Genomic DNA, 27796 nt, shown 5'->3' with positions numbered 1-27796 from the left:
CTGGATGACCTCCGGAGGCAGGGGCTTGTTCCTGGGCTGAGGCCTAAGGGTCAATGGGCAGACATGAAGTTGCCCCAGGCAGAGGGTACAATGTGGGCAAAGTCAGGAAGTGGCAGGGCTTGGATCACTCCAGGAAGAGAGAGGAGTCATGTGTCACAGGAGCTCGAGACCCAGAGAGGGAGGCAGGCAGGCAGGGACCAAGCTTGGGCACAACCAGGAAGGCAGGACAGGGCATGGTGGGGCCAATGGAATCATTACCCAAGTCGGGGATTTTCAGGGAAACAGCTTAGATAAGGCCAGGTGTACAGTAGCTCCCACCTGTAATCCCAGCATTTGAAAGGAGTTTGTGTTCCTGTAGTAGCAGACTTGGGAGGTTGAGGTGGCAGTATCACTTGAGCCCGGGAGTTCAAGGCTAAAGTGAGCTGATTGAGCCATTGCACTCCAGCCTGAGCAACAGAGAGATACGCTGTCTCAAAGGAAATACAAATTAAAAAACCAGCCGGGCATGCTGGCGTGTGCCTGTAGTCTCAGCTACTTGGGACACTGAAGTGGGAGGATCGCTTGAGCCCAGGAGTTCAAGGCTGCCGTGAGCTATGATTGTGCCTCTGCAGTCCAGCCTGGGTGACAGAGAAAGACCCTGTCTCTTAAAAAAAAAAAAAAAAAAAAAAAAACTTAGATAAGAGGATGCTGTGCCTCCCTGGGGGTCTTCAGTCACCCATGGTCCTGGCAAGAGGAGGGCCAGGAGAGAGCTTCACCCACCTGCTGTCCTGCCCATGTGACATCTGCAGGTGCTGCCATGGCCACGACTGTTGTTACACTCGAGCTGAGGAGGCCGGCTGCAGCCCCAAGACAGAGCGCTACTCCTGGCAGTGCGTCGATCAGAGCGTCCTGTGCGGTGAGTCCCCAGCAGCACCATGCCACACACCCCGAGTATCCCCTGGGCACCCTGGCATAGCCAGATGACTTCCGTGCCCCTGTTGCAATAACCACTGCTTCCAAGTCTCTATAGACCACCCCTTGGGTATATCTCATGTAAGTGATATTTATTTTATTTATTTTTTGAGTCAGAGTCTCGCTCTGTCACCCAGGCTAGAGTGTGCTGATGTGATCTTGGCTCACTACAACCTCTGCCTCCTGGGTTCAAGCGATTCTCATGCCTCAGCCTCCCAAGTGGCTAGGACTACAGGCATGCGCCATCACGCCCAGCTAATTTTTGTATTTTTTTCAGTAGAGGTGGGGTTTCACCAAGTTGGCTGGGCTGGTCTCAAACTCCCCACCTCGAGTGCTCTGCCCGCCTCGGCCTCCCAAAGTGCTGGGATTACAGGCATGAGCCGTGGTGTCTGGCCCTAATGTGAGTGATCTTTAACACTGAGCACTTGAAAAAGAAAACCCCGAAGAAACCTAATTATTTGATGTCTGGACGACAAGGAAGAAGATAGAAATGGCATCAGATAATAAACAGTGTAAATGTTTATCAGAAAGGGCCTGGTGGTCGGGACAAGTAGGAGGATCGCTTGAGTCCAGGAGTGCATCTCTACAAAAAAGTTAAAGGATTTTTTAACATTGGCCAGGCGTGGTGGCACACATCTGTGATCCCAGCTACTTGGGAGGCTGAGGCAGGAGGATTGCTTGAAGCCCAGGAGGTTGAGGCTGCAGTGAGCTGTGATCAAGCCACTGCACTCCAGCCTGGGTGACACAGCAAAATCCAGTCTCAAAAAAAAAAAATAATAATATTTTACATAACCAACCACTTCTAAAGATTAAAAAAACCCCCATGATTAAAAACCTCAGGTCCCTCAGGCAATCATACCAGATATCGAAACAAAGCAATAACATAAGGACTGCAGTATTTATTTTATTTTTATATTATTTATTTATTCTTTGTTAGTTTGTTTTTGGAGTGTGGGCTTTGTTTTGTTTTTTGATTTTTTTATTTTGTTCTACTCAATTTTATTTTTATTGCTCAGGCTTGAGTGCAATGGCCTGTTCTCAGCTAACTCAACCTCCGCCTCTTGGGTTTGCGTGATGACGGTTCCACGTCATCGGCCCTCCGCCTCTTGGGTGTGGATGATGATGGGTCCACGTCATCGGCCCTCCGCCTCTTGGGTTTGCGTGATGATGGGTCCACGTCATCGGCCCTCCGCCTCTTGGGTGTGGATGATGATGGGTCCACGTCATCGGCCCTCCGCCTCTTGGGTTTGCGTGATGATGGGTCCACGTCATCGGCCCTCCGCCTCTTGGGTGTGGATGATGATGGGTCCACGTGATCGGCCCTCCGCCTCTTGGGTTCGGGCGATGATGGGTCCACGTCATCGGCCCTCGGCCTCCTGGGTTTGGGTGGTTTTTCTGCCTCAGCCTCCTGAGTAGCTAAGGGAGGTGTCTTGCGATTATCATCCGCTGAGGGTGGAGCTGAGGGTGGAGGTGAGGGTGGAGGTGAGGGTGGAGCTGAGGGTGGAGGTGAGGATGGAGGTGAGGGTGGAGCTGAGGGTGGAGGTGAGGGTGGAGCTGAGGGTGGAGGTGAGGGTGGAGCTGAGGGTGGAGGTGAGGGTGGAGCTGAGGGTGGAGGTGAGGGTGGAGGTGAGGGTGGAGGTGAGGGTGGAGGTGAGGGTGGAGGTGAGGGTGGAAGGGGAGTAATCAGGCATTCGGGAGGTGTTTTGAGATTATCATCCGCTGAGGGTGGAGGGGGATAGAGCAGACACTTGGCAGGCCTGTTGAGATTATAATCCACTGAGGGTGGAGGTGAGGGTGGAGGTGAGGGTGGAGGTGAGGGTGGAGGTGAGGGTGGAGGTGAGGGTGGAGCTGAGGGTGGAGGTGAGGGTGGAGCTGAGGGTGGAGGTGAGGGTGGAGCTGAGGGTGGAGGTGAGGGTGGAAGGGGAGTAATCAGGCAGTCGGGAGGTGTCTTGAGATTATCATCCGCTGAGGGTGGAGGGGGATAGAGCAGACACTTGGCAGGCCTGTTGATATTATCATCCGCTGAGGGTGGAGCTGAGGGTGGAGCTGAGGGTGGAAGAGGAGTGAGGAGACACTCGGGAGGCATCTTGATATTATCATCCACTGAGGGTGGAAGGGGACGAAGGAGACATTCGGGAGGTGTCTTGAGGCTCAGGGAGTTATCCGTTATAGAACGTTGTTGAGTTGGAGGAGGTGGCTGGCGGCCCATCCTGATTTTTAAAGTTTCAGCTGTGAGGTAGGGCCAGTGGGGCAATCCTGAAGAGTGACGATGCTCCGCTGCCGCCATTCTGACCTGTAGGGACAAAGGAGGGAATGCTTTCACACATATCCATTTGATGGATGAAATTACCGCCACCAACACAGTCTGCACCTTCTGTTGCTGGTGATAGATTTTTGCACCTTTCCATCCTCCAGGTTTCAAAATAGCAGTATCAGTGTCATAATATCACCCTTCCACTGAGTATTGCCGACAGCTGGGGGGTAAAGAAAAGTCATTGGGACACACTGTTGTCTCCACATGCCACTGTGTCTGTCTGCAAATGTAGGCAGGCTGGGGTCCTGCCCCAGGGAAGACAGAGTCATAACAGAGTAATAAAGAAGCATGTTTGAGACACAGGAGTGTCTATGTCTATCCTCATTCCTCCCTCACAGCCATCACCAGAGCATGTTTCTTGCACCAGGTCAACAGACAGTAAGAGACAGTAAGAGAGGCATGAAAAGCCCATTGTCCACACATGTTGCAGCTTCTTTTTGGAGAATGTTTTCCAGGCCTTTTATGTTCTGTCTCTGATTCTCAGAACTCTGCAAGGTCAGTGTGACCACCCTGCTCCAAATCTAAGAAAACAGAGGTTTCCAGAGGAAGGAGAAATTGTGCCCAGGGTCACACAGCTTGCAAGAGGCAGAGTGGAAGTTGATTCCAGCTCTGCCTGCAGGACCCTCTCATTTCCCCTCTGTTTCCCTTCTTGACAAAGGATCTTCTTCACTCTGGAGGTGCCACCCATGAGAACAAAGAGCTCTGGAGAGATGTGGATTCCTGAAGAGCTGCAGGGGAACTGGGAGAGGGTTTTCTGACAGAACAATCTTATCTCAAGAAGTCAGTTAGGCATGGCTATAATATTTCTTTTCACTCCCAGGTAATACCAAATTGTAAGTGCACTAAAACATGAAGAATACTTTTGTCCATGGAAAAATGAGGTGGGAATTCTAAACAAAGCAAGTTTTAAAACTGTGTTTCACTTCAAGTGTACAAGTCCCATCACGTGTAATAGGACTCAGCAGCTTTTGAAGGTACAGAGGCCACACAAGAACCAGCTTAGCTGAGCATCATTTAAGGCCTTCATTTGGAATTGTCCCTGTGGGTAATAAGTTACATTCACTCTTCACTAATTTACAGTCAGGGCCCATTTGCTATTACAAATACGGGACCTCTGACACTTAGAATATTAGATCAGGGGCCCCACTGGGTGGGGATGAAAGTGTTTTTGCACAACACGGTTACCAACAGGGATGGGACTGTGATGCTTGTAGGCAGCCTTTCTCTCTGCCATCTCCCTCTGCAGGGCTTGAGCACAGAGCTGTAGGGAGAAAAATGTATCCAGGTCCTGACCTGGCAGACTATGTCCAAAAGCAAGGAAAACAAGCAAACTTACCCAGTTGCAAAGAGGCTTTCTTGCAGAAGGGGGGATCTGAAAAAGCCAACACATGAGAAATTGAATGTTGAGAGAGTCTAAGGGCCGTGGCATCATCTGCATCAGCACTGAACTATCCTGCAACTGCGGGGAGGAAGCTCCTTACTTTGCATTTGTGGTAGTCCTCTGCCCGCCGCCGTAACTCTTGCGCACGTTGAAACATTTTCCTATGGATTACAATCACTTTCATCAGATAAAGCACCACTTTCAGGATGATTTTAAATAATCTGCCATATTTCTGTTATCCTCACAACTGTACCCTTACACAATCTATCTATACCTAGAAAACGTATTTCAGATGGCTATAAGAGTACAGTCTGAGCCGGTCACGGTGGCTGACGCCTGTAATCCCAGCACTCTGGGAGGGCGAGGCGGATGGATCACGAGGTCAGGAGATTGAGACCATTGTGGCTAATATGGTGAAACCCCTTCTCTACTAAAAATACAAAAAATTAGCCAGGCGTGGTGGCAGGCACCTGTAATCCCAGCTACTCGGGAGGCTGAGGCAGGGGAATCACTTGAACCTGGGAGGCAGAGGTTGCAGTGAGCCAAGATCACGTTATTGCACTCCAGCCTGGGTGACACAGCGAGACTCCATCTCAGAAAAACAAAAAAACAAAAAAACTGTACAGTCTGATCCAAACTGTTGCTATATTGATTCCTCCTCTTGCTTACTGCCTGCTGACTTCTGAGATGATAGTTTCCTTACCCATTCTCAGTATATCCCTAATTCATCCTTCATTGAGCATCTTTTATCATAAAGCTGTATTCTCTTTGTATTAATATCCTTACCGTGTTTCACAGGGCAGAAACAGCTGGGCTTATAAACAGGCATAGTCCTTTTGAAGGATGTGGTTGATCCTACAACAACACACTTTCCTAAGGATGACAACAACTCACCCCACCCCTAGAATGGCTGGTATGAACCGAGTTTCCACACAGTCTAGCTGGCAATGGGGTCAGGAGACGTTTTGCTACTTCACATCTTTTGGTCACTGGTAAATATTAAGGTACTTTGTTTTCTGTTTTGTGAACTCTCTCTCTCTCATGATATGTCTTCTGACCATTTGTTCCTATTTATGCATTTACTGGGTCTAAACATTGTACAAAGGTTAAAAACAACACTCCAATGGGCGTTTCCCAGGAGGGTGGGGTCCAGTTTCTGAACTCACTTGTAGGTGTGTATTTCTTTCATATCCAATTTCCCATTTTCCTCTGCCTCTGATACCTGCCTCTCCTTTTCTGCATGCTCACATTCTTTCATGCTTAGTTTCCTCAGATTAGAAGGGAGAGAAATGCACACACATGATCCACCAGCCCGTGTGGGATTCCCTCTGCCCTTCTGGCATCTGAAGGCTGTGATTCAAAGATCCCCCCTGCAACCTTTCCACAAATGAACCAACTGATTCTCACAACCGAAGGGAGAATTGACACCTCCCATTGAGGGACAAAAAAAAGTCACACTCTGGCCTGCTGGCAAGTCACCTGTCATTTCCAGCTCATCTTCATAGTTCCATAGTTAGTCCTATTCTTTAGTAAATATAAAGACTATTAAAAGCTTCTATGAGGTGCACTATGTGTGTTTCTGGGGTCAGTCTTGTGCTTGACACAGCGAAAGCTCATTTTAGTTCAGTGTGAAAAACCAGACCTCACCAATTCATCACAACTAACTCCATCGGAAGCAGAGGATTGCTCCTCATCTGACTCCTCCTGTGTGAGACCTGATTCTCAGTCAGAGGCTGATGCCGGAACTGAGACCATCAGCCATAGAGAGATCCTTCCAGAATATGGTGTCATTAACCCCGCAGTTCACTACTGCACTTTGCCATGATTCAGGACTGGAACTCTTGTCATCGACTTTAAAGATCCTGGTTGACAGAAAAGGCAATCTGAATGCTGGGCGCATCTATTGAATTACAAATGATCGGAATGGCTCCTAAGTCAGGGTGTTATGTCCTGAAAATAGGTGACAACTGCAAACCATCCACCCTGGTGTTGACTGACTTTAACAAGGTTCAGTTCACAGAGATTGAGGGCAGAAAAAGGAAACAGCCTAAAAAGGGTAAGTTTGCTGTGTTGCCCTCACACCACTTGATTCATGGTCCTGATCCTAAGGATCTCACCTGATACTTGGTTTTATAGGAAGGATGTGTAAAATTCCCAGAACGCTAGGAAACAGGGATGAAAACACTTCAAAGAGAAAGTTAATGAACTTGTTTCTGACCACAGGGCATCCTTCAGCACATGCTGTCTGGAGTGGCCTCCAACAAGGAGTGTGTGGTGAGGTGCTGAGAATGCAATGGGAGCAGGGTCCTGTCCCCACGCTACAGAAGCTCACAGTTTAATGCAAATGAGAAGCCAGTGAGGACATCACTACTCCTGCTGTGCACTTGGGAACTAGAAACACAAAACCTGACTCTGGAGGGAAGCTAAGGAAGCATTCTACTCTTGAGTTGACATAAGTGCATCTGAAGCTTCTGATCTCCGATGAGAACAATGGGGGACACCAAACAGAATATAAAACCCATGATTGAATACATCAAATTGCTAACATGGCAGTAAACAGACATGAGGTGAAGATGGAGAAGAAGGAAACCCAGGACGAAAGTCAGCCTCGCATTTGGAACCCATTTCCCTGAGTTTCATTGCTGAATTCCAGAAGGAACTACTGAGATGCAAAGAAGCACAGCAGCTTTTGCACACATGCGTGGGATTAGATGGAAAACAAGTGGATTGAGGGTCTGCCAATGAAAGCGACCCATACTGAAGTCCACTGGCTCTGGTTGAGACCCAGAAGAGTCATGCATCAGAATAGAGGTGGACAGGAAATACCCTGGCCTTTGTAGGGACTGAGCCTGCACCGACGACCTCAATTGCAGCCTGTATGGAAGACCCCTGACCATCCCCCATAAGTCGACTCCCATCTCTTCTGCAGCAAGATAACATGCTACTAGGCCTCAATTCATTGCTAAATATTTTTTAACAAGTATCTCACATTTAACAAAAAAAGATCAGTCATATGGCAGCAAAATACAATGTAATATGACCAAAACATGAAAGACTGTGAAAACGAATCTGGAGGTGACCCAAGCATTGAATTCAACAATCCAGGCTGGGTGTGGTGGCTCACACTGGGAGGCTGAGGTAGGCAGATCACCTGAGGTCAGGAGTTCAAGACTAGCCTGGCCAACATGGTGAACCCCTGTCTCTACTAAAATTACAAAAATTGGGCTGGGCACGGTGGCTCATGCCTGTAATCCCAGCACATTGGGAGGCCGAGGTGTGCGGATCATGATGTCAGGAGTTCTAGACCAGCTTGGACAATATGGTGAAACCCCGCCTCTACTAAAAATACAAAAATTATCCGGGCATGGTGGCATATGCCTGTAGTCCCAGCTACTCAAGAGGCTGAGGGATAAGAATCGCTTGAACCTGGGAGGTGGAGGTTGCAGCGAGCCAAGATCATGCCACTGCACTCTAGCCTGGGTGACAGAGTGAGACTCTGTCTCAAAAAAAAAAAAAAAAAAATTTTGCCAAATGTGGTGGCACACACCTGTAATCCAAGCTACTCGGGAAGCTGAGGCAGAATTGCTTCAAACTGGGAGGCAGAGGTTGCAGTGAGCCAAGATTGCACCATAGCACTCCAGCCTGGGCGACAGAGCGAGACTCTATCTCAAAATTAAAAAAAAAAAAAAAAGGCTGGCTGTGGTGGCTCACGCCTCTAATCCCAGCACTTTGGGAGGCTGAGGCGGGTGGATTACCTGAGGTCAGAAGTTCGAGACCAGCCTGGACAACATGGTGAAACCCCATCTCTAGGAAAAATACAAAAATTAGCTGGGCGTGGTGGTGGGCACCTGTAATCCCAGCTACTTGGGAGGCTGAGGCAGGAGAATCGCTTGAACCCAAAAGGCAGTGAGCTGAGATTGTGCCATTGCACTACAGCCTGGGCAACAACAGCAAAGCTCCATCTCACGAAAAAAAAAAAAAAAAAAAAAGAGAAAGGAAAACCAATGCCAGTACTAGCAACTCCTCTTCCCCCGAAAAGATGACAAACAAGAATGTAGGAAGGGAAAGGAATTATACAGCTTAAACTAATGAAGCAGAAAGGACAAACTCAATTTTGAACCCACTGAATTTGCCACAAATATTGTAGAAAATATTCTCAAGGACTTTACAGTTGTCTACTTTGATTGGCACATGGTTCAAACAACAGTATTTGTGTCAAGGCACATCTTACTCTTTTTTGGCGGTCTTCCTCTTTCCATTGATTTTGTCATGATGGTTGATTTTCGTTGTCACCTTCGTCTTATGGATTTTAGCTCTAACTTTTCTTATCACATATCTCCGTAGAGTAATGACGTCTTTCCGGCCAATTTTTTTTCCTGGAAAGGAAGAAACTCCTTTCTTTGTGTGCATACAAATGGACCTCAGCCCTTGCTGAGAGTGAGGACAGGAGAAGGTGAGAAACCTGAGGGCAAGAAGCTGTTCTTTCCCTTTCCAGGGCAAACTCATTTCCACACTATGGGGACTCCAACAGAGCCATACCTTCCTGTCTACGTCGGTTGGACCTCCAGGCTCTCTGTTGTACATCTGTGGATCCATCATGTCCATTTTCAGACTGGAAGATAGTCTTCAGGAAAGACAACTAGGAAATAATAATATAAGAATGACGGCTGGGCACGGTGGCTCATGCATATAATCCCAGTACTTTGGGAGGCCGAGGCAGGTGGATCACGGGGTCAGGAGTTCAAGACCAGCCTGGCCAAGATGGTGAAACCCCGTCTCTACTAAAAATACAAAAATTAGCCGGGCATGGCAGCGGGTGCCTGTAATCCGAGCTACTCGGGAGGCTGAGGCAGAGAACCGTTTGAAGCTGGGAGGCGGAGGTTGCAGTGAGCCGAGATCACACCACTGCACTCCAGCCTGAGCGACAGAATGAGACTCTGTCACACACACACACAAAGAATGACATGAGGCTGGCACGGTGGCTCACTCCTGTAATCCCAGCACTTTGGGAGGCCGAGGCAGGCGGATCACCTGAGGTCGGGAGTTTGAGACCAGCCTCACCAACATGGAGAAACGCTGTCTCTGCTAAAAATACAAAATTAGCCAGGCATGGTGGTGCATGCCTGTAATCCCAGCTAGTCGGGAGGCTGAGGCAGGAGAATCACTTGAACCCAGCAGGAAAAGGTTGTGGTGAGCTGAGATTGTGCCATTGCACTCCAACCTGGGCAACAAAATTGAAACGCTGTCTCAAAAAAAAAAATAGGCCAGGTGCGGTAGCTCACACCTGTAATCCCAGCACTTTGGGAGGCTGAGGCGGGTGAATCACAAGGTCAAGAGATGGAGACCATCCTGGGCAACATGGTGAAACCCCGTCTCTACTAAAAATACAAAAATTAGCTGAGCATGGTGATGCACGCCTGTAGTCCCAGCTACTCGGGAGGCTGAGGCAAGAGAACTGCTTGAACTCAGGAGGCAGATGTTGCAGTGAGCCAAGATCCCACCACTGCACTCCAGCCTGGTGACAGAGTGAGACTCCATCTCAAAAAAAAAAAAATGACATGAATATACTTCACACAACGGAACTGTACACTTCAACACGGTTAGATGGTAATTATCATCTTCTAAGTATTTTACCACAGGTTAACATGTTTCACAACTTGAAAAGGAAGTAATTACCTTCAGCTCTCTGAGTTCTAGAATTTGTAACATTTCACCCCCTGCTCCTTCCTGATCTGCACTGGAGCATCTTCCTTCTGTCCCTGCTCTACTCAGAGTTCACTTTCCCTTCCCTCACATCAGCTTCATTGAGGCTGGTTTGAACTTAACGCAAAACATTCTCACTAATGACTGAATTCCCACCAAGATTTCCATATTATCACAGTATGCTTTTAATCTTCTAAGATATTAAATATTTGTTCTCATCATAGCGAAAATGCAATGCAAATCCCATCTCAGATGTGGGTCAGATACCTATGAATCTCCTGAGGTAGTCATTGAAATGACTTTTTTCTTGAGATGGAGTGTCACTCTCAACCATGCTGAAGTGCAGTGGCGCTACCTTGGCTCACGGCAACCTCCACCTCCCAGATTCAAGCGATTCTTGTGCCTCGGCCTCCCAAGTAGCTGGGATTACAGGTGCCTGCTACCATGCCTGGCTAATTTTTGTCTTTTCAGTAGAGATGGGGTTTCACCATGTTGGCCCATCTGGTCTTGAACTCCTGACCTCAAGTGATCCACCTGCCTCAGCCTCCCGAAGTGCTGGGATTACAGGCATGAGCCACCACACCTGGCCTGAAATAATATCTTTCAAATTCTTGGTAGAATTTGTTTTTTCCTGATTTCTGCACATAGGATAAAAAAAAAAATCATGTACTAGGATTTCGAGAGAAGCAATGGGTAATCTAAAAAGATGAAAAGAGCAACCACGTCAATCCCACAGCTACTGCTAGATTTCATAGGAAAGGTAGCTGGCCCAGTTTGGAGCTAGGAGAAATGTCAAACACATGAAGAAATGACAAGCAAAGAAATGCCATCACGCATGAATGCTTCATGGCACCCATGATGTCCCTGCTTAGGAGGTAATGGTATAGATGACTAGATGACAAGGACAAAGATGAGAGGTGCGAAGTTGTCCAAGTCCAACAGCTCAACTGAACTTTCCTAAATGGAACTGTTAAAAAGTGGTAAATTTAAAAACTTCCCCTGGCTCACGTGGTGGCTCACGCTTGTAATCCCAGCACTTTGGGAGGCTGAGGCGGGTGGATCATTTGAGGTCGGGTTTTGAGACTAGCCTGGCCAACATGGTAAAACCCCGACTCTACTAAAAATACAAAAATTAGCTGGGCATGGTGGTGGGCACCTGTAATCCCAGCTACTTGAGAGGCTGAGGCAGGGGAATCGCTTGAAGCCAGGAGGTGGAGGTTGCAGTGAGCCGAGATCACACCATTATACTCCAGCCTGGGCAACAGAGGGAGACTCGTCTCGGGGGTGAGAAAAGAAAAGAAAAGAAAAAAAAAAAAAAAAAAAGCTTCCTCCAATTTATACCGAAAATTCTCTGTTCAGGACTAAGTGGCATAGAGAATGTTAAATGTGCCTAGATATCTTCATAACTCATATATTTTCTGTTTTCTACATATCTTGAAAGGCAGTGCCAAATGACGTGTAATTATCTAGGTGGTAAAACTGAAACATACTTCCTCTTCCCTTGAATATAAAAAAGCATTGTGGTATTAGTACTTTTATCTTGGATCATTGTTCAGAAGGAGGTTCAGCCCCCAGACAACCACATTTTTACTGTCATGAATGGCAAGACAAAATGTAGAGCTCAACTTCCCCAAAGGAAAAAAGGCTCAAAAGACAAATTATGGCACAACTTAGCAGCCAAATTCTTACCAAGTACAGACTTTTGACATACTGATCTCTCTCCAGTTGCAAGTGGGAACATGCACTTTGAATGATGTCATTCAAAATTACCCTGCCCAGACACACTTTTCATTGATTCTCTTGGAGGGCAGTTCTAAGAGATTCTCTGGGGCTTTCTCTGCATCATGAGACGCAGTGCAGTTCTGCCCTTCACCTTCCGGCAGTTTGTCACCTCGTCCCTATGACCTCAGAGGAACTTTGTCTCAGGCCAATTGTTTGTTCCTTGGGCTCTTTCATTTCCCCTAAAAATCATTTGCTGCCCCTCTAAATGGCCTACATCTCCATCTATCTCCCTCTCCCCTCAGAAGAGGGTGCTCTTTAAGCATCAACCATCCGGCCCTTCTAGCAGTCTCATTTTTCAGCTGGTTCCCATGTTTATGCCTGTTCTATGTTTTTCTTTTCCTGTTAAGCTGTCTGTTGTCAGCTCATTTCTGCAGTGAATCTTCAGAGAGGAGATTGCAAGCTTTCCTTCCACCCATACGATAGAACTATAAAGCAGAAGAGTTTAGAAAGAATTTCCTATTTAAGTGATGAAACCTCATACTCCATTTGTGATAAATAGCACAAAGGTTAAAAAAACTTATTTTTGACCAAAAGCTCTGTTGACATTCTATTAAACAAACACCAACCTATTTAATTTTCATAATGTAAATGGCAGACATTTTCATAATTCTTATGCTAATAAATCATTTCCCTGATTTTTTGGGTAAAACCACATATTCATAATGAAGTCCAGAAATGTGAATTGTTTTATATAATTTATTCTTATTTGTGATTACAAGTATACCTCTACAGAAAGTTAGTATACTCACACAAAGGTAATTTGTGCAGAAGAGAATGGTAAATGTGTAAGGTCTCAGAAACTCAATAATGATAATTATCAAATTATCCAATTTTTGTGGAGATGGGGTTTTGCCATGTTGGCCAGGGTGGTCTCGAACTCCTCCACAAAAGTCAGTCTCACGATGACGATAGACAGCCAGAGTATTGATAACCTGGAATAATAATAGTTGAAATAATGAAAAGGTCAATGACACCGACAATATTTCACTCAGAAAGAATCATCCTTAGAAACCGTCAACCTCCTCCAAAAGGTAACCACATCCCTCATGTATCACCGTGGGATTCCACTGCTACAAAAAAGAACAGAGGTTAGAAGTCTCATGTTTTTCAGATGGCTGGTAGTGTTTTTAGGCATTGCAAATGTGGGGTGCTGTCTTTCTTGGTATAAAGCAGGGATATCCAATCTTTTGACTTCCCTGCCTATATTAAAAGAAGCAAAGTTGTCTTGAGCCACACATAACATACACTACCACTAACAATAGCTGATGATCTAAAAAAAAAAACTCTTTTTTTTTTTTTGGAGACAGAGTTCCGCTCCACTCAGTCGCCCAGGCTGGAGTGCAGTGGTGCAATCTCGGCTCACTGCAACCTCCAGCTCCTGGGCTCAAGCCATTCTCCTCCCTCAGCCTCCCGAGTAGCTGAGATTACAGGTCTCTGCCACCATGCCCGACTAATTTTTGTATTTTTAGTAGAGATGAGGTTTCACCATGTTGGCCAGTCTGGCCTTGAACTCCTGATAGGCGATCTGCCTGCCTCGGCCTCCCAAAGTGCTGGGATTACAGGTGTGAGCCACCGTGCCCAGCCATTTTTTTTTGTTTTTGCTTTTGTTTGGTGTTTTGTTTTTGAGATGGGGTCTCACTCTGTCACCCAGGCTGGACTGCAGTGGCGTGCTCTCGGCTCACTGCAACCTCTGCCTCTCAGGTTCAAGTGATTCTCCTGCCTCAGCCTCCTGAGTAGCTGGGAGTACAGGTGCCTGACAATGCACTCAGCAAATTTTTGTATTCTTTGTGGAGATGGGGTTTTGCCATGTTGGCCAGGGTGGTCTCGAACTCCTGACCTCAGGTAATCTGCCCGCCTCAGCCTCCCAAAGTGCTGGGATTACAGGCATGAGCCACTGTACCTGGCCAAAATCTCCTAATGTTTTAAGAAAGTTTACAAATTTGTGTTGAACTGCATTCAAAACCGTCCTGGGCCACATGCAGCCCGTCACTCATGGCTAAGACAAGCTAAGTATAAAGTAATTATCTTTTCTTTTTGTTTGGAGACAAAGTCTTGCTCTGTCACCCAGGCTAGATTGCAGTGGCATGATCTCAGCTCACTGCAACCTCCGCCTCCCGGGTTCAAGCGATTCTCCTGCCTCAGCTACTGAGTAATTGGGATTACAGGCGCCTGCCACCGCACTCGGCTAATTTTTGTATTTTTAGTAGAAACAGGGTTTCACCATCTTGGCCAGGCTGGTCTCCAACTCCTGACCTCATGATCCACCTGCCTCAGCCTCCCAAAGTGCTGGGAATACAGGTGTGAGCCACTGCACCTGGCCAGTAGTTATCTTTTCTTTAAAGTTATTTACTTGTTTTTTAAATTGATGTATAACATTGGATGCATTTATTATATATCACATGGTAAAAGAATCCCTCTAAATAATACTTCTCTCTTGGATTATATGAATCTTTGTCATGTAAAGCTCAGCATAAGTAAAAAAAAAAAAAAAAAAAAATACAATGAAGAGATTACTTCATTCACAAATAAGTATCAAATTTTAGTGCTTAAAAATTAACAAAGTTCAGACAGCTTGTGATAACATTTCTACATGGATTCCTCAGGATTTAACTATATATTCTTGAAAACATCTCAATTTTAAATGTTTCTTTCAAGATGGTGAATTAAACAGAGATAGCCCTTCAACAGGTTGAACTCAGCATATGCTGAGTCTGAAATGGAAATGATGAAGTTAGAGAACCATACAACAACGGTAATGATTTCAGAAACATGGTGTTGAGCAGAACAAAGCAGACACAAAAGAGTACCTATGGCATGGCATGCATCTGTATACGCGAAATTCCAGAATAAGCAAGCTAACCTATGATAAGAAAGAGACCGGCTGGGAAGAGTGAGAGTTCACTTTCTGGGGTGACATAATAGTGTAGATCTTGGCTGGGCACGGTGGTTCACGCCTGTAATCCCAACGCTTTGGGAGGCCGAGGCAGGCGGATCACCTGAGGTCGGGAGTTCAAAACCAGCCTGACCAACATGGAGAAACCCTATCTCTACTAAAAATACAAAATTAGCTGGGAGTGGTGGCACATGTCTGTAATCCCAGCCACTCGAGAGGCTGAGGCAGGAGAATCACTCGAACCTGGGAAGCAGAGGTTGTGGTGAGCTGATATTGCCCCATTGCACTCCAGCCTGGGCAACAAGGGAGAAACTGTCTCAAAAAAATAAATAAATAAATAAAATAATGTAGATCTTGAAAGGGGGTTGGTTTATGCTGGTGTATGTACTTTCCAAAGTTAGTAAACTTACACTTAAGGTTATATAGTTTGGCCAGGCGCGGTGGCCCACGCCTGTAATCCCAGCACTGGGAGGCTGAGGCAGGCGGATCACGAGGTCAAGAGATGGAGACTATCCTGGCGAACATGGTGAAACCCCGTCTCTACTAAAAATACAAAAATTAGCCAGGTGTGGTGGTCTACTAAAAATACAAAAATTAGCCAGGCGTTGTAATCTGAGCTACTCAGGAGGCTGAGGCAGGACAATTGCTTGAACCCCAGAAGCGGAGGTTACAGTGAGCCGAGATCTTGCCACTGCACTCCAGCCTGGGCGACAGAGTGAGACTCTGTCTTAAAAAAAAAAAAAAAGTCATCAAACCAGATGACACAAATCAAATGACATTTCACTTTGTTTTGGTCCATTTTGTTTGTTAGAGACAAGAGTGCAGCGGGGCCATCTCGGCTCACTGCAACGTCCAGCTCCTGGGCCCAAGCGATCCTCTCACCTCAGCCTCTCCAGTAACTGGGATAACAGGTACACACCACCAGACCCAACTAATCTCTTTTGGAATTTTTTGTAGAGATGGGGTTTCGCTATGATGCCCTGGCTAGTCTTCAACTCCTGGACTCAAGTGATCTGCCCACCTCGGCCCCCTAAAGTGCTGGGATTACAGGCCTGAGCTGTGTCATTTCATGCCGCGTGACACAGCCCAGTAAAAAGGAAGAAACCCCACGGGTCCAGCGTCTACTCACAGAGATGCACTGATGGCTGATAAATTCCAGCAGGAGCCAAAAGAGGAGCCAAAAGAGCATCCACCGCACCCGCATGCCCTGGTCCTTTCAGGGCGCCCTGAGGCGGCCAGGACAGAGGTGGAGGTGGCTTAGGGCAGGGGGGAGGGAAGGGGACGGGGACCGGGCCGGGATCTGAGTTGGGGAGGGGGAGGGGAGGGGGAGGGGAAGGGGAGGGGAAGGGGGGAAGTAAGGGAAGGGAAAGGAGGAGAAGGGGGCTGTTGGGCACCTGGAGGAGGAGGAGAAGAAGAAAGGGTCTGGGAAAGGATCCGGTTCAAATTAAGTACTCAAGCGCTGGTGGAAGGCTTAGCTACAGGTCACGGAGAAGATCAGGGAAGCAACAGGACACGCGGGGCAAGGGAGCGTGAGGCTTAGGAGCAATTAGAGGGAGACAAAAAGGTTCTGCTATCCACCAAACCTTCTTCGGTCTGGGCCCTCCCTTAGCAACCCTGGGGCTTTATACTCCCTCTCCACCAATCCCTGATGACCCCGGTGGTGCCTCACAATGGACAATGCCAAGTAGCGCCCGCATCATTCCAATGACCCCTCCCCCATCTCAGTCTCCCACACTCCTCGCAAGGACAGGTCCTCTCTGGAACCTTCACAAACCTGATTTCTGGTCCTCCCCAACCAGCTCCCTGTCCCTGCTTCTGGGCGCTCCTTCCTTCCTGAGCTCCCAGGGTTCCTCAAGGTCACTTTTGGCGACAAAACATAAAAAACAAATGATGGCAGGATGGCAGGAAGAACCTCATACCCAAGCAGAGTGCCAGGTTTTATAGCCTCCGCTCAGCCATTCATATCCTAAGCAACAAAGCATCAGCAGGATACGGAAGGTCCCGATAGTAAACCATCTCCATCACATCCATGTAGCCATCCGTCCATCAACCTGTATCTCAGGAACAAATGTACATACATTCATTTTAAGCATGCATGGTACATTTACAAAAATTAACCTGACTTATTTTGTTCCAGCAAATCTCAATATATTTGAGAGCAATCAAATCACACAGCATGTTTCTGATCATATAACTGTGCTAGAAGTCAATGATTAAAAGCTAATTCAAAATTATTATTTGCTTGGAAATTCAAAGTGCCCTTAGAAGACATAAACATAAGAAAGAATCCAAAATGAAACAAGATTGCCTTTCAACTCAATGATAAGATCATAACATGGCAATAAAATGTCTCCCTCTGGCCTGGGAATTCCTCTTTGTGGCACAAGGTTGTGTGATCTCAAATCACCCCTAACCCACCTAGACATTTTAACATCCGAAACCGAGTGATGATGTCCTTATCTATATCATCTTACTGCCCGTGTGTGTGGACTTTAAATTCTGAACCCAAATGAGGGGGAGAAAACCAAGTTGACTTTCATGATTGATCTCTCAGGGATGTCCAAGGAATCTGTGCATTTCAAGAAACAAAGCTCATCAGCTTCTCTCCTAAGGTATTTGCCCACAATACCCAGAGGGCTTGGCAGCATCATGTGTGATGGGTGGGGAGCTCCAAGCAGGTGGGCAGGACCCAGGGGCCTGGTGACCAGGACAGACCCCCGCTGTCCATCACCTTTCCTGGCCCTGTCCTCAGCTAAACTTCCCACAGGCCTTCTGCCCAATCACACAGAGTGTGCCCAAACTCTCTCAGGCCTCTGGCAGCTGAAAACCACTGCTTTAAATCCCTTTACCATTTACTATGACATACGGTTATTGTAAACAGGAAATATTCTATTGATGCTACAAATGGAAAGCCAATGCCTTTACCATAAATAGAAAAACAACCCTAAGAAGCAAGCAAAACAAAAGCAAAACAGGGGCTGGGTGTGGTGGCTCACACCTGTAATCCCACCACTTTGGGAGGCCGAGGTGGGCGGATCACAAGGTCAGGAGTTCCAGACCAGCCTGGCCAATATGGTGAAACCCTGTCTCTAATAAAATACAAATATTAGCCGGGTGTGGTGGTGGGCGCCTGTAGTCCCACCTACTTGGGAGGCTGAGGCAGGAGAATAGTTTGAACCCGGGAGGCAGAGTCTGCAGTGAGCCGAGATTGCACCACTGCACTCCAGCCTAGGCGACAGAGCGAGACTCTGTCTCAAAAACAGCAACTACTACAAACAAACAAAAAACAGGGTTAACAAAAGTATGGAATTCAATTCTTTTTATATGCTGCAGCCATGTTCCAGCCCTAGATTTGGCTGGGCATGGTGGCTCACGCCTGTAATCCCAGCACTTTGGGAGGCTGAGGCAGGCGGATCACGAGGTTAGGAGTTGACACGAGCCTGGCCAATATGGTGAAACCCCATCTCTACTAAGAATACAAAAATTAGCTGGGCATGGTGGCGCACACCTGTAGTCCCAGCTACTCAGAGGCTGAGGCAGAGGGATTGCTTGAACCCGGGAGACGGAGGTTACAGTGAGCCAAGATTGTGCCATTGCACTCCAGCCTGGGGGACAGAGTGAAACTCTGTCTCAAAAAAAAAAAAAAAAAAAAAATATATATATATATGTGTGTGTGTGTGTGTGTGTGTGTCTGTGTGTGTGTGTATCTATATAAATCTCAAAAATAAAAGATCATTTTTGAGATTATCATTTTAAAAGACAAGATAATGTTCAACTTAATGAATAATTTAATTATTACTATTGGACTTTTTGTAGACTGCACAGAGCATTCAAAACAAATGAAGGAGAATAAAAAATATGTATTACATGTTGTAAAATAAATATGATGTGGTTAATTCTTTTATTCAAAATTATAGAACATATATATGTACTATAGAATGTATTTCTTATTATGAGTCATGTTAAAAAGTAGTTTAGAAGCTGTTGATTTGAATTTCCTTTTCAAATTTTGCAGGATAATTTTTTTTTTTTTTGACAGAGTCTCGCTCTGTCGCACAGTCTGGAGTGCAATGGCGTGATCTCGGCCCACTAAAACCTCCACCTCCTGGATCTCAGCAATTCTCCTGTCTCAGCCTCCTGAGTAGCTGGGACTACAGGCTCACACCACCATGCCCGGCTAATTTTTGTATTTTTAGTAGGGACGAGGTTTTGCCATATTAGTCAGGCTGGTCTCGAAGTCCTGGCCTCTGGTGATCCACCAGCCTCAGCCTCCCAAAATGCTGGGATTACAGGCATGAGTCACCATGCCCAGCCTAAACTTGGCAAGATAATAAATAACCTTTTTAAGTGTCGTTGGGCACTTGTCTGGTTGTTTTTCTTTAGGTTAGCATGCCAGCAATGATTCCTTTTGAGTTTCTGACAGAAGATAGTGGTTTTCATCCAAATAAGTCAACTACTCTACCCCATCCCTAAGCCACTTGTATGGAAAGAAAAAGAGGAAGAAGCCAGTACTGAGACTGTGTAAGCTTCCCCCAGCATCACCCGCTATGAGATGTGTGGCAGCTGAGACCCGGGAACTGCTCAAGGGCACCAGGCCCCATCTGTCTGCACTCACTCACCTTCCTCAGGTACTCGCATGGGCATGTCACTGACTTTACGTGCTGCTGCAGCTCCTTGGTGAGCTGGCCCTGGTCATGGGACAGGAACTGTGGGGTCAGGACAATAGAGAGCTTCACCATTTGCAGAATGAGAACAGGGGCTCATGATGAGTGCCAACCTATTAGACAATTAAAAAAAAAAGTGTTGAATGAGTGGAAAAACAAGGTGATGTTTGAGTCTATAGTGGTCAAGGGCTTCAGAAAAGGACAGAACCAAGTTCAAATTCCTGTACTTTGAATTTCTACTTCATGCCATGCAAAATTACTTTACCCCTTTTAACCTCAGTTTTCTTCTGTGTGAAACAGGAACAATAGTTTCATTCGTCATTCAGTTTCTCTCAAGGTTTCACGAGATCATACCTATAAAACATCCAAGTCATTTAAATGTATCATCATTTCGGTCATAATTAGTGGGATCCATTTCACTATTATTGGATATACAGTTCTGTGCCTGAAACCTACAAAAAAAGAAAATGTTAAGTCTAAAAAGCATTAGTGATTTCTCATTTTTATATTACTAATTATAACCCTATTTAATCACACAAGGCCTTGTCCGTGGCAGGTGCTCAATAAACACTTGTCGAATCAATGCATGTGGGCTCCGGAGCCACACTGTTTAGATTCTATTCTGCCTCCACCACTTATCAGCTGTGTGATCTGGGTAAGATAATTCACCTCTTTATGTCTGCACTTCCTTCTCCATAAACTATATATAACGAGAATCCTTAGCTCATTCGGTTGTTGTGAGGGGTGAATGATTTGGTACACAGGAGGGGCTTGTTAAACATTAGCTGTGATGATCTCCTTCCAAATCTTCATTTTCAGAGCCACAGATGAGGCCATAGTGCAACCAGGTGACCTTACAGTGTAAGTACACATGATCGCCAGCTATGCTCTATCTCCACCATAGGTCCAAGACTGGGTAGTTCCGGCCTGGAGGCTTCTGCTGCATCTGCCTTCTCAGTGTTCACCTAAGGACTTTTGTATTTTCCTCCTCACATCCCCACAGATGGGGTTCAGGCTGCCGAACACAGCTGGGTGATGCCAGGGCAGTGGCCACCTGTGCCAGCCCTGTGAGGTAGCTGGAGGATCATTGTTCCTTCCTTCTAGGGCTCTGGGCAGGTGCCAGGTCTGGGGTGACCCATGCCCTCAAGTTTCTTGCTTTGGAGGGCCACATTTTCCCTTGGCAAAGAGGGTAAAGGTCACAGGATGCCGGAGAGCTGTGACTTCTCTGTGCCCTGGGCCCAAACTATGAAGACCTGACACACTATGCTAAAAGTCCAAGGCTGGGTGCTCCCCAGAGCTTCTTGCCTCACCGCTTCTGCTGAGGGAGGAATGAATACTATGTCCTCCCAGAGCTTTGGGAGCTTGTAGCAAGCAGCCTCCCCAGCGCAAAATCTCTTGGAAACCTCTAACTGTGTCGGAAACATTAGTGCAAATGTTGCATCCTATTTCCCATATGTCCACATGTTTTAGGAAAAAACCCTCAATTTCCTAAATATGCAAGAAAAACTGGTATTGTAGGACAATGTGACTTTTTAAAAAATGTTATTTAAAAATCTTCCCCACCTCCTTTTCTGCCCTCCAAGACTGCCAAATACTTGTTGAACAAATATTATTAAATGCCTACTACGTGCCAGCCATGATTCATGGTCTTGGGGACACAGCAGAGAACGAACTGACAGGATTCTCTCTTATGTAACTCACATTCTTATATGATAATGATAAGGGTTAACATTAATTAAGCCGTCACTACGTGTTAGTCACGGTGCAGTCATTCCCACACATTATTACACTTAAACCTGCTAGCAAGCTTGCAAGGTAGTTAGTTGTTTTTCCTTTAAAAACTGAGTCTCAGAATGATGAAGCACTTTGTCCAATGTCACACAGCTAGTAAGTGTGGAGACCTTGCATCCAATCAATGCCCATCTCATTCTAAACACCACGTTATGTGTTCTCTAGCCCATGGAGAATAATTTTAACACAGTCAATGAAATTTCTACACAACAATGTTCTTGTCTCAAGTCCAAGAATGCCTCCTACACCTCCCATAATACTGGCTTTCTGGTGAGTGAAGATGCCATTCTCATGTGTAATCAGGTGGCAAATGGAGATATGACCAAAGTAACCATTTGCCTACACTCATAACCCTGTACACACTCTTCCTGTGTCGATTCAATTCAAGTACCCCTTTTGATCACTTAGCAAATCTGACCTTTAAAAGGGTTAAGGTTTTTATATCCATGCAAGTTTCTGTATTGCTTTGGAAGTCTCTGGTTAAATGAATACCCTTTTTAATAGTGACCTGTGATTCTGTTTTGATCAAGTGTTTTCAAACTTGACATCTTTGATGGGTTTCTCCAGTGTCAAAATCCTAAATCAGGTCTTTTTGGCTTAAAATTAACTTTGGGATTTTTCAGCTGCGTCCCTTCGGGAGTCTAAAGAATGTATCTCTCATCTTGTAGAGGTATTAAGTGATTCGATTTATTTGGTAGATTATATGGGCGGGCATTGTCAAATGTGGTGATACTGCATGGGAGGGCACTGTCAAGTGAGGTGACATTAGATCTCATCTCAGTTATATTTATGGGTATGTTGTTGATATACATGTTCCAAAAATTACATACATTTATACAAATTTAATGTTATGATTTGTAATTTTGATTGTTATGCTAAATATTTGCTAAAGTTTAGCTTTAGCAATATTATGCTAAATATATGCTAAATATTTGCTAAAGTTATATTTGCATAAACATGTTATGAATGGCTGGGCACCATCACTCATGCCTATAATCCCAGCACTTTGGGAGACCAAGGCAGGTGGATCACCTGAGGTCAGGAGTTCAAGACCAGTCTGACCAATAGGGTGAAAATTACACGAAAATACTGTCTCCATGAAAAATACAAAAATTAGCCAGGCTTGGTAGCACAGGCCTGTCATCTCAGCAACTCGGGAGGCTGAGATAGGAGAATTGCTTGAACACAGGAGGCGGAGGTTGCAGTGAGCCAAGATCGCACCACTGCACTCCAGCCTGGGCGACAGAGCTGGAATCTATCTAAAAAAAAAAAAGTTATTAATTATTTCTGAAGATTATATGAAATTTATAAAACACGGGTGGTCCTGATATAATGCTGTCAGTCATGATTCTGATCACTGTCTTAAAATGCTGCACATAAGATAAGTAATTGGCTGGGCACAGTGGCTCACACCTGTAATCCCAGCACTCTGGGAGGCCGAGGCGGGTGGATCACGAGGTCAGGAAATCGAGACCATCCTGGCTAACACGGCGAAACCTCGTCTCTACTAAAAATAGAAAAAAGAAAAATTAGCCGGGCATGGTGGCGGGTACCTGTAGTCCCAGCTACTTGGGAGGCTGAGAGGCTGAGGCAGGAGAATGGCGTGACCCTAGGAGGTGGAGCATGCAGTGAGCAGAGATCACGTCACTGCACTCCAGCCTGGGTGACACAGTGAGACTCCGTCTCAAAAAAAAAAAAAATAAATAAATAAATAAGTAATTAAATTTCCTTGTGAACTGGGAAGTTTCATCAGACTTTTATCATAACTATTGTTTTCATCATCCACAGTTAGTTTTGAATTCTTCTCTAAAGATATTTGTAATTGGCAGTAGTCCAAATTTTCTTTTGTTTTCTTTCCTGTTTTTGAGACACAGTCTGGCTCTGTCGCTTAAGCTGGAGTACAGTGGTGCCATCTTGGCTTTCTGCAACCTCTGCCTCCTGGGTTCAAGCGATTCTCCTGCCTCAGCCTCCCAAGTAGCTGGGACTACAGTCGCCCGCCACCACGCCCAGCTAACTGATGGTGGTACAGACGGGGTTTTACCATATTGGCCCGACTGGTCTCCAACTCCTGACCTCGTGATCCGCCCGCCTCAGCCTCCCAAAGCGCTGGGATTACAGCCGTGAGCCACCGCGCCCGGCCCCCAAATTTGCTTTGCATGGAGAAAACTCTAACAAATCCTCTTGAACACGGTTTTCTGATAACCCAGATCAATGAACTACCCAGGCTTCACCACTATAGGCATGTGAGAAACTCGCACTTATACCCCCTCAATACATTAAAACTAAATATTTTTTTAAAAATCAATGGGCCAGGCGCAGTGGCTCACGCCTGTAATCTCAGCACTTTGGGAGGCCAAGGCGGGTGGATCACTTGCGGTTAGGAGTTCCAGACCAGCCTGGCCAGCCCATCTTACTAAAAATACAAAAATTAGCCAGGCATGGTGGTGCATGTCTGTAATCCCAGCTACTCGGGAGGCTGAGGCATGAGAATCGCTTGAACCTGGGAGGCAGAGGTTGCAGTGAACCAAAATTGTGCCACTGCACTCCAGCCTGGGCGACAGACTGAGACTCTGTCTCAGAAATAAAAAAAAAAAAAACAATGAACTAAAAACCAATTTCTAGTGGCTTACAATGGTTCAAAAAACTGCTAAGTGAGATCAAGCAAAACAAAAAAATCTATTAAGATAATGTTTTTATAACTCGTATTTAAAACATTGTTGATTGTTGATTCTTGATTCATTCTTTTTTTTTTTTTTTTTGAGACGGAGTCTCACTCTGTCACCCAGGCTGGAGTGCAGTGGCGGGATTTCTGCTCAGTGCAACCTCCGCCTCCTGAGTTCAAGCCATTCTCCTGCCTCAGCCCCCCGAGTAGCTGGGATTACGGGCGCCCGCCACCACGCCCAGCTAGTTTTTGTATTTGTAGTGGAGACCGGGTTTCACCATGTTGGCCAGGCTGGACTCCAACTCCTGATTTCAGGTGATCACCCCCCCCGCCTGGGCCTCCCAAAGTGCTGGGATTGCAGGCGTGAGCCGCCGCGCCCGGCCCTTGTTTTGTTTTCTAGATTGAAGAAAATTTTTTCTCAGAAGTTATCTAGAATTTACACCGATTTGGTAAAGCACACTTTTGTGAACAAAGGTGGGTGGAAGCGTTTGTTTTTCCTTCCTACTTGATCCTTCCAAAGTTTGGAAACTATTCATAAATATTCTTATTTTCATGTACACATGTTCTCCTTATAAGCAGGCTGTAATCAGAAAGATTGGTTATATTATCAAGGCTTTGACTGAAACATCCTATTTAAGAATACGCAGAAAATGCCTGGCTTCGAGTTTGCAGCCTTACGTTCCAGTCAGGGGGAAACTGTCACTCCCTGCAGGCCTGAGAACCTGAGAGCTTTTCCGGGAGCAACTTGGCAGGGAGGGTCCCAGCAGCTGCTCCGTGGGCAGGAACCATGGGGCGCAGCCCCGGGCGACCCTCGGGCCGGCGAGGACCTTCCGCTTCCTGGCGTCTTTCTCCATCGCCCCGCCGGCTGCTGGGGAAGCGGCGGGTGCCCAGTGCCTGGAGGTCGCTCCCTCACCACCTCTGGCTGCGGGAACGGAGAGGCCGCGGCGGCCGGAGCAGGGTGGGCGGCCTGAGGCGAGAGCCCAGCCGGCCTCCGCGGGGAATATGGCGACCTGCGGTGAGCTGAGCGTCAACTGCTGCGCCGCCGACTTCTCGGAGCAGCGAAGGCGACTTGCGAGAAGACGCCGCCAAGTGGAACCCGGGCCCCGCGGCCCTGGGATGGGGCAGCAGCCACTGCAGCCAGGAAGCCCTGGGCGGGGCGCTGGGCGCCAACGAGCGCCACGGCAACCTCCATGCGGCGCCCTCACCAGCCTACAGGCGGCACCGCAGCAGCCTCCAGGCAGCGCCCACACCAGCCTACAGGGGTCGCCGCTCGCACTGCACCTGCCTCCGCCGCCCCGGGGTGTGAACTGCGCTGTCTGTCGGCCTGGCTACGCTGACCCGGGCAGCCCAGGCCCGCAGCAGCCGGACGAGGAGCCCAGGGCCACTGCCCAGGGTGACGAGAAGGAGCAGGACGGTGCCCCAGAAAAATGCAAGAGCTCAGAGCTAGGGCCCCCGTGCCAGGAAAGGCTAGGAGCAGAAGATGGAGAGATGGAGATGGAGAAGCGGCAGGTGGGAAGGAGCGGCGCTCCACCGGTGGGGTCAGCATGCGCTGGAGGGGCTTAGAGTATGAAGAGGAAGAAGCAGGGCAGAAAGAGCGGAAACGAGAAGGTGCAATGACACAACAGAGCACAATGCAGAATCCAGCCCTAGGACTCCAATAAAGGCTGGGTTTAATTGCAACTCACACCCCCCACCCCTAATCAGAGAGGATCAGGGGAGAGAGAGGACCCAAGGAACACTGGAATCTGAAGGGCGGGAATCTGAGGCCAAGACTGATTGTTGGAAATTGTGGGCATCAGGAAAGGAGAAAGTGAGTGAGGCAGAATGGATGGACGGAGGGTGGTGGTTGGGGGTGGGGGGGCAGTGAACTGGGTTAGGAAGGATTAGAAATCAGAACCTTAGGAAGGATCCAGAAAGGAACTGTCCTTAAAAAGGTGCATGCTGCGGCTGGGTACTGTGGCTCACGCCTGTAATCCCAGCACTTTGGGAGGCCGAGGCGGGCAGATCACGAGGTCAGGAGATCGAGATCATCCTGGCTAACACAGTGAAACCCCGTCTGTACTAAAAATACAAAAAATTAGCCAGGCGCGGTGGCAGGTGCCTGTAGTCCCAGCTACTTGGGAGGCTGAGGCAGGAGAATGGCGTGAACCCGGGAGGTGGAGCTTGCAGTGAGCTGAGATCACACCACTGCGCTCCAGCCTGGGTGACAGAGCGAGACTCCATCTCCGAAAAAACAAAAACAAAAATTAGCCGGGCATGGTGGCACATGCCTGCAGTCCCAGCTACTCGAGAGGCTGAGGCAAGAGAATCGCTTGAACTAGGGGGAAGGAGGTTGCAGTGAGCCGAGACTGCGCTACTGCACTTCAGCCTGGGAGACAGAGTGAGACTCCTTCTCAGAAAAACTGCTTTCTTCCAACTTACAAAAGCCGGAAGAAGAAAATGTCATTTATTTTCATGGTAGGAGATTTATGCCAAGATTGTACACCAGGTGGAGACCTGTACCAGCTCCCTCTGCTCCCATCTCCCAAAGTTCTAGGAATTTACTCTTGCACACTGGCTCTTTCATGTCTCTTCGACTTTGCCTACGGAGGTCTCTCTGCCTAGCATGCCTTCTCTCCATGTCTCACCATTATCCTCCGGCTTTATTTATTTATTTATTTATTTATTTTTATTGTTTGAGAAAGTGTCTGACTTTACCTTCCAGGCTGGAGTGCAGTGGCGTGGTCACTGTTGACTGCAGCCTCAAATTCCTGGGCTCAAGAAATCCTCCCATCTCAGCCTCCCAAGTAGGTATGCATCGCCACACCCAACTAGTTTTTTAATTTGTGTGTGTGTGTTTGGTAGAGATGGTAGAGATGTTGCCCAGGCTGGTCTCAAACTCCTGGGCCCCACTGATCCTCCCACCTAAGCCTCCCAAAGTGCAGAGATTACAGGTATGAGCCACCACACACACCCAGCCTCTCCGTCTGTTTTATTTATTTATTTATTTATTTATTTTTGAGACAGAGTCTCCCCCTATGCCCCACACTGGTGTGCAGTGGCGCAATCTTGGGTTCACTGCAACATTTGACTCCCGGGTTCAAGTGATTCTCCTGCCTCAGCTTCCAGAGTAGCTGGGATTACAGGCGTGCACCATCATGCCCAGCTAATTTTTCTGTTTTTAGTAGAGACGGGGTTTTGCCATGTTGGCCAGGCTGGTCTCAAACTCCTGACCTCAAGGGATGCACCTGCCTCAGCCTCCCAAAGTGCTGAGATTACAGGCCTGAGCTACCATGCCCTGCTACTGCACCCAGCTACTCAAGGCACATATGGAGCCAACATACTTGACCATCTGCAGGGGTCCACCCAGAGTAGGGGAGCTATGAGCACTGGCGTCAGAGGGAGCCCAGCTTATTGGCCCAACCCCGAGATAGACCCATTTCCCAGTGGGCATAGCACTCCAAGGCTTGTCACTCACAGCCTCTGCAACTCCAAGTCTTGGTATGCCTGAAACGTATACTCCACATGAGCACGCCTTCACTGAGCACCTAGTGTGGGACAGATAGGCCAGGGCTGAGCACACAAGAGGAAGGAGACCCAGACTTTGCCTTGAGGAGATCACGTTCAGGCAGGGACAGAATTACTCCAGAGTGTCGCAGGCAAAGGGACCAAAGCG

At 47.2% G+C, this 27796-nt stretch overlaps 1 protein-coding gene across 9 annotated transcripts; it reads right to left on the bottom strand.

The window, feature by feature from the left end:
- Positions 1–1849: 1849 nt before the first annotated feature.
- Positions 1850–20372, bottom strand: LOC117976199 (nuclear pore complex-interacting protein family member B8-like). 9 transcript variants are annotated; one of them, XM_063598386.1, is made up of 9 exons: positions 19954–20372; positions 19644–19730; positions 16799–16884; positions 12881–13063; positions 9186–9285; positions 8878–9022; positions 4747–4807; positions 4602–4637; positions 1850–3244 (listed from the first exon to the last, which is right to left on the bottom strand). In XM_063598386.1, the coding sequence occupies exons 2-9, from the start codon at positions 19666–19668 to the stop codon at positions 1994–1996; spliced, it is 1887 nt and encodes a 628-aa protein (XP_063454456.1). In that variant the 5' UTR covers positions 19669–19730; positions 19954–20372; the 3' UTR covers positions 1850–1993. The 9 variants fall into 9 exon arrangements, with proteins under 9 accessions (XP_063454456.1, XP_063454459.1, XP_063454457.1 ...); XM_063598389.1 differs by lacking the exon at positions 16799–16884 and having other exon boundaries at positions 1850–2763; positions 2800–3244; XM_063598387.1 differs by having other exon boundaries at positions 19964–20372.
- Between the last annotated feature and the right edge of the window lie 7424 nt (positions 20373–27796).

This window comes from Pan paniscus, chromosome 18 (assembly GCF_029289425.2).
Source record: "Pan paniscus chromosome 18, NHGRI_mPanPan1-v2.0_pri, whole genome shotgun sequence".
Classification (NCBI taxonomy): Eukaryota; Metazoa; Chordata; class Mammalia; order Primates; family Hominidae; genus Pan; species Pan paniscus.
The sequence above is the reverse complement of the archived record's forward strand: the minus strand, read 5'-3'. Positions and strand labels throughout refer to the sequence as shown.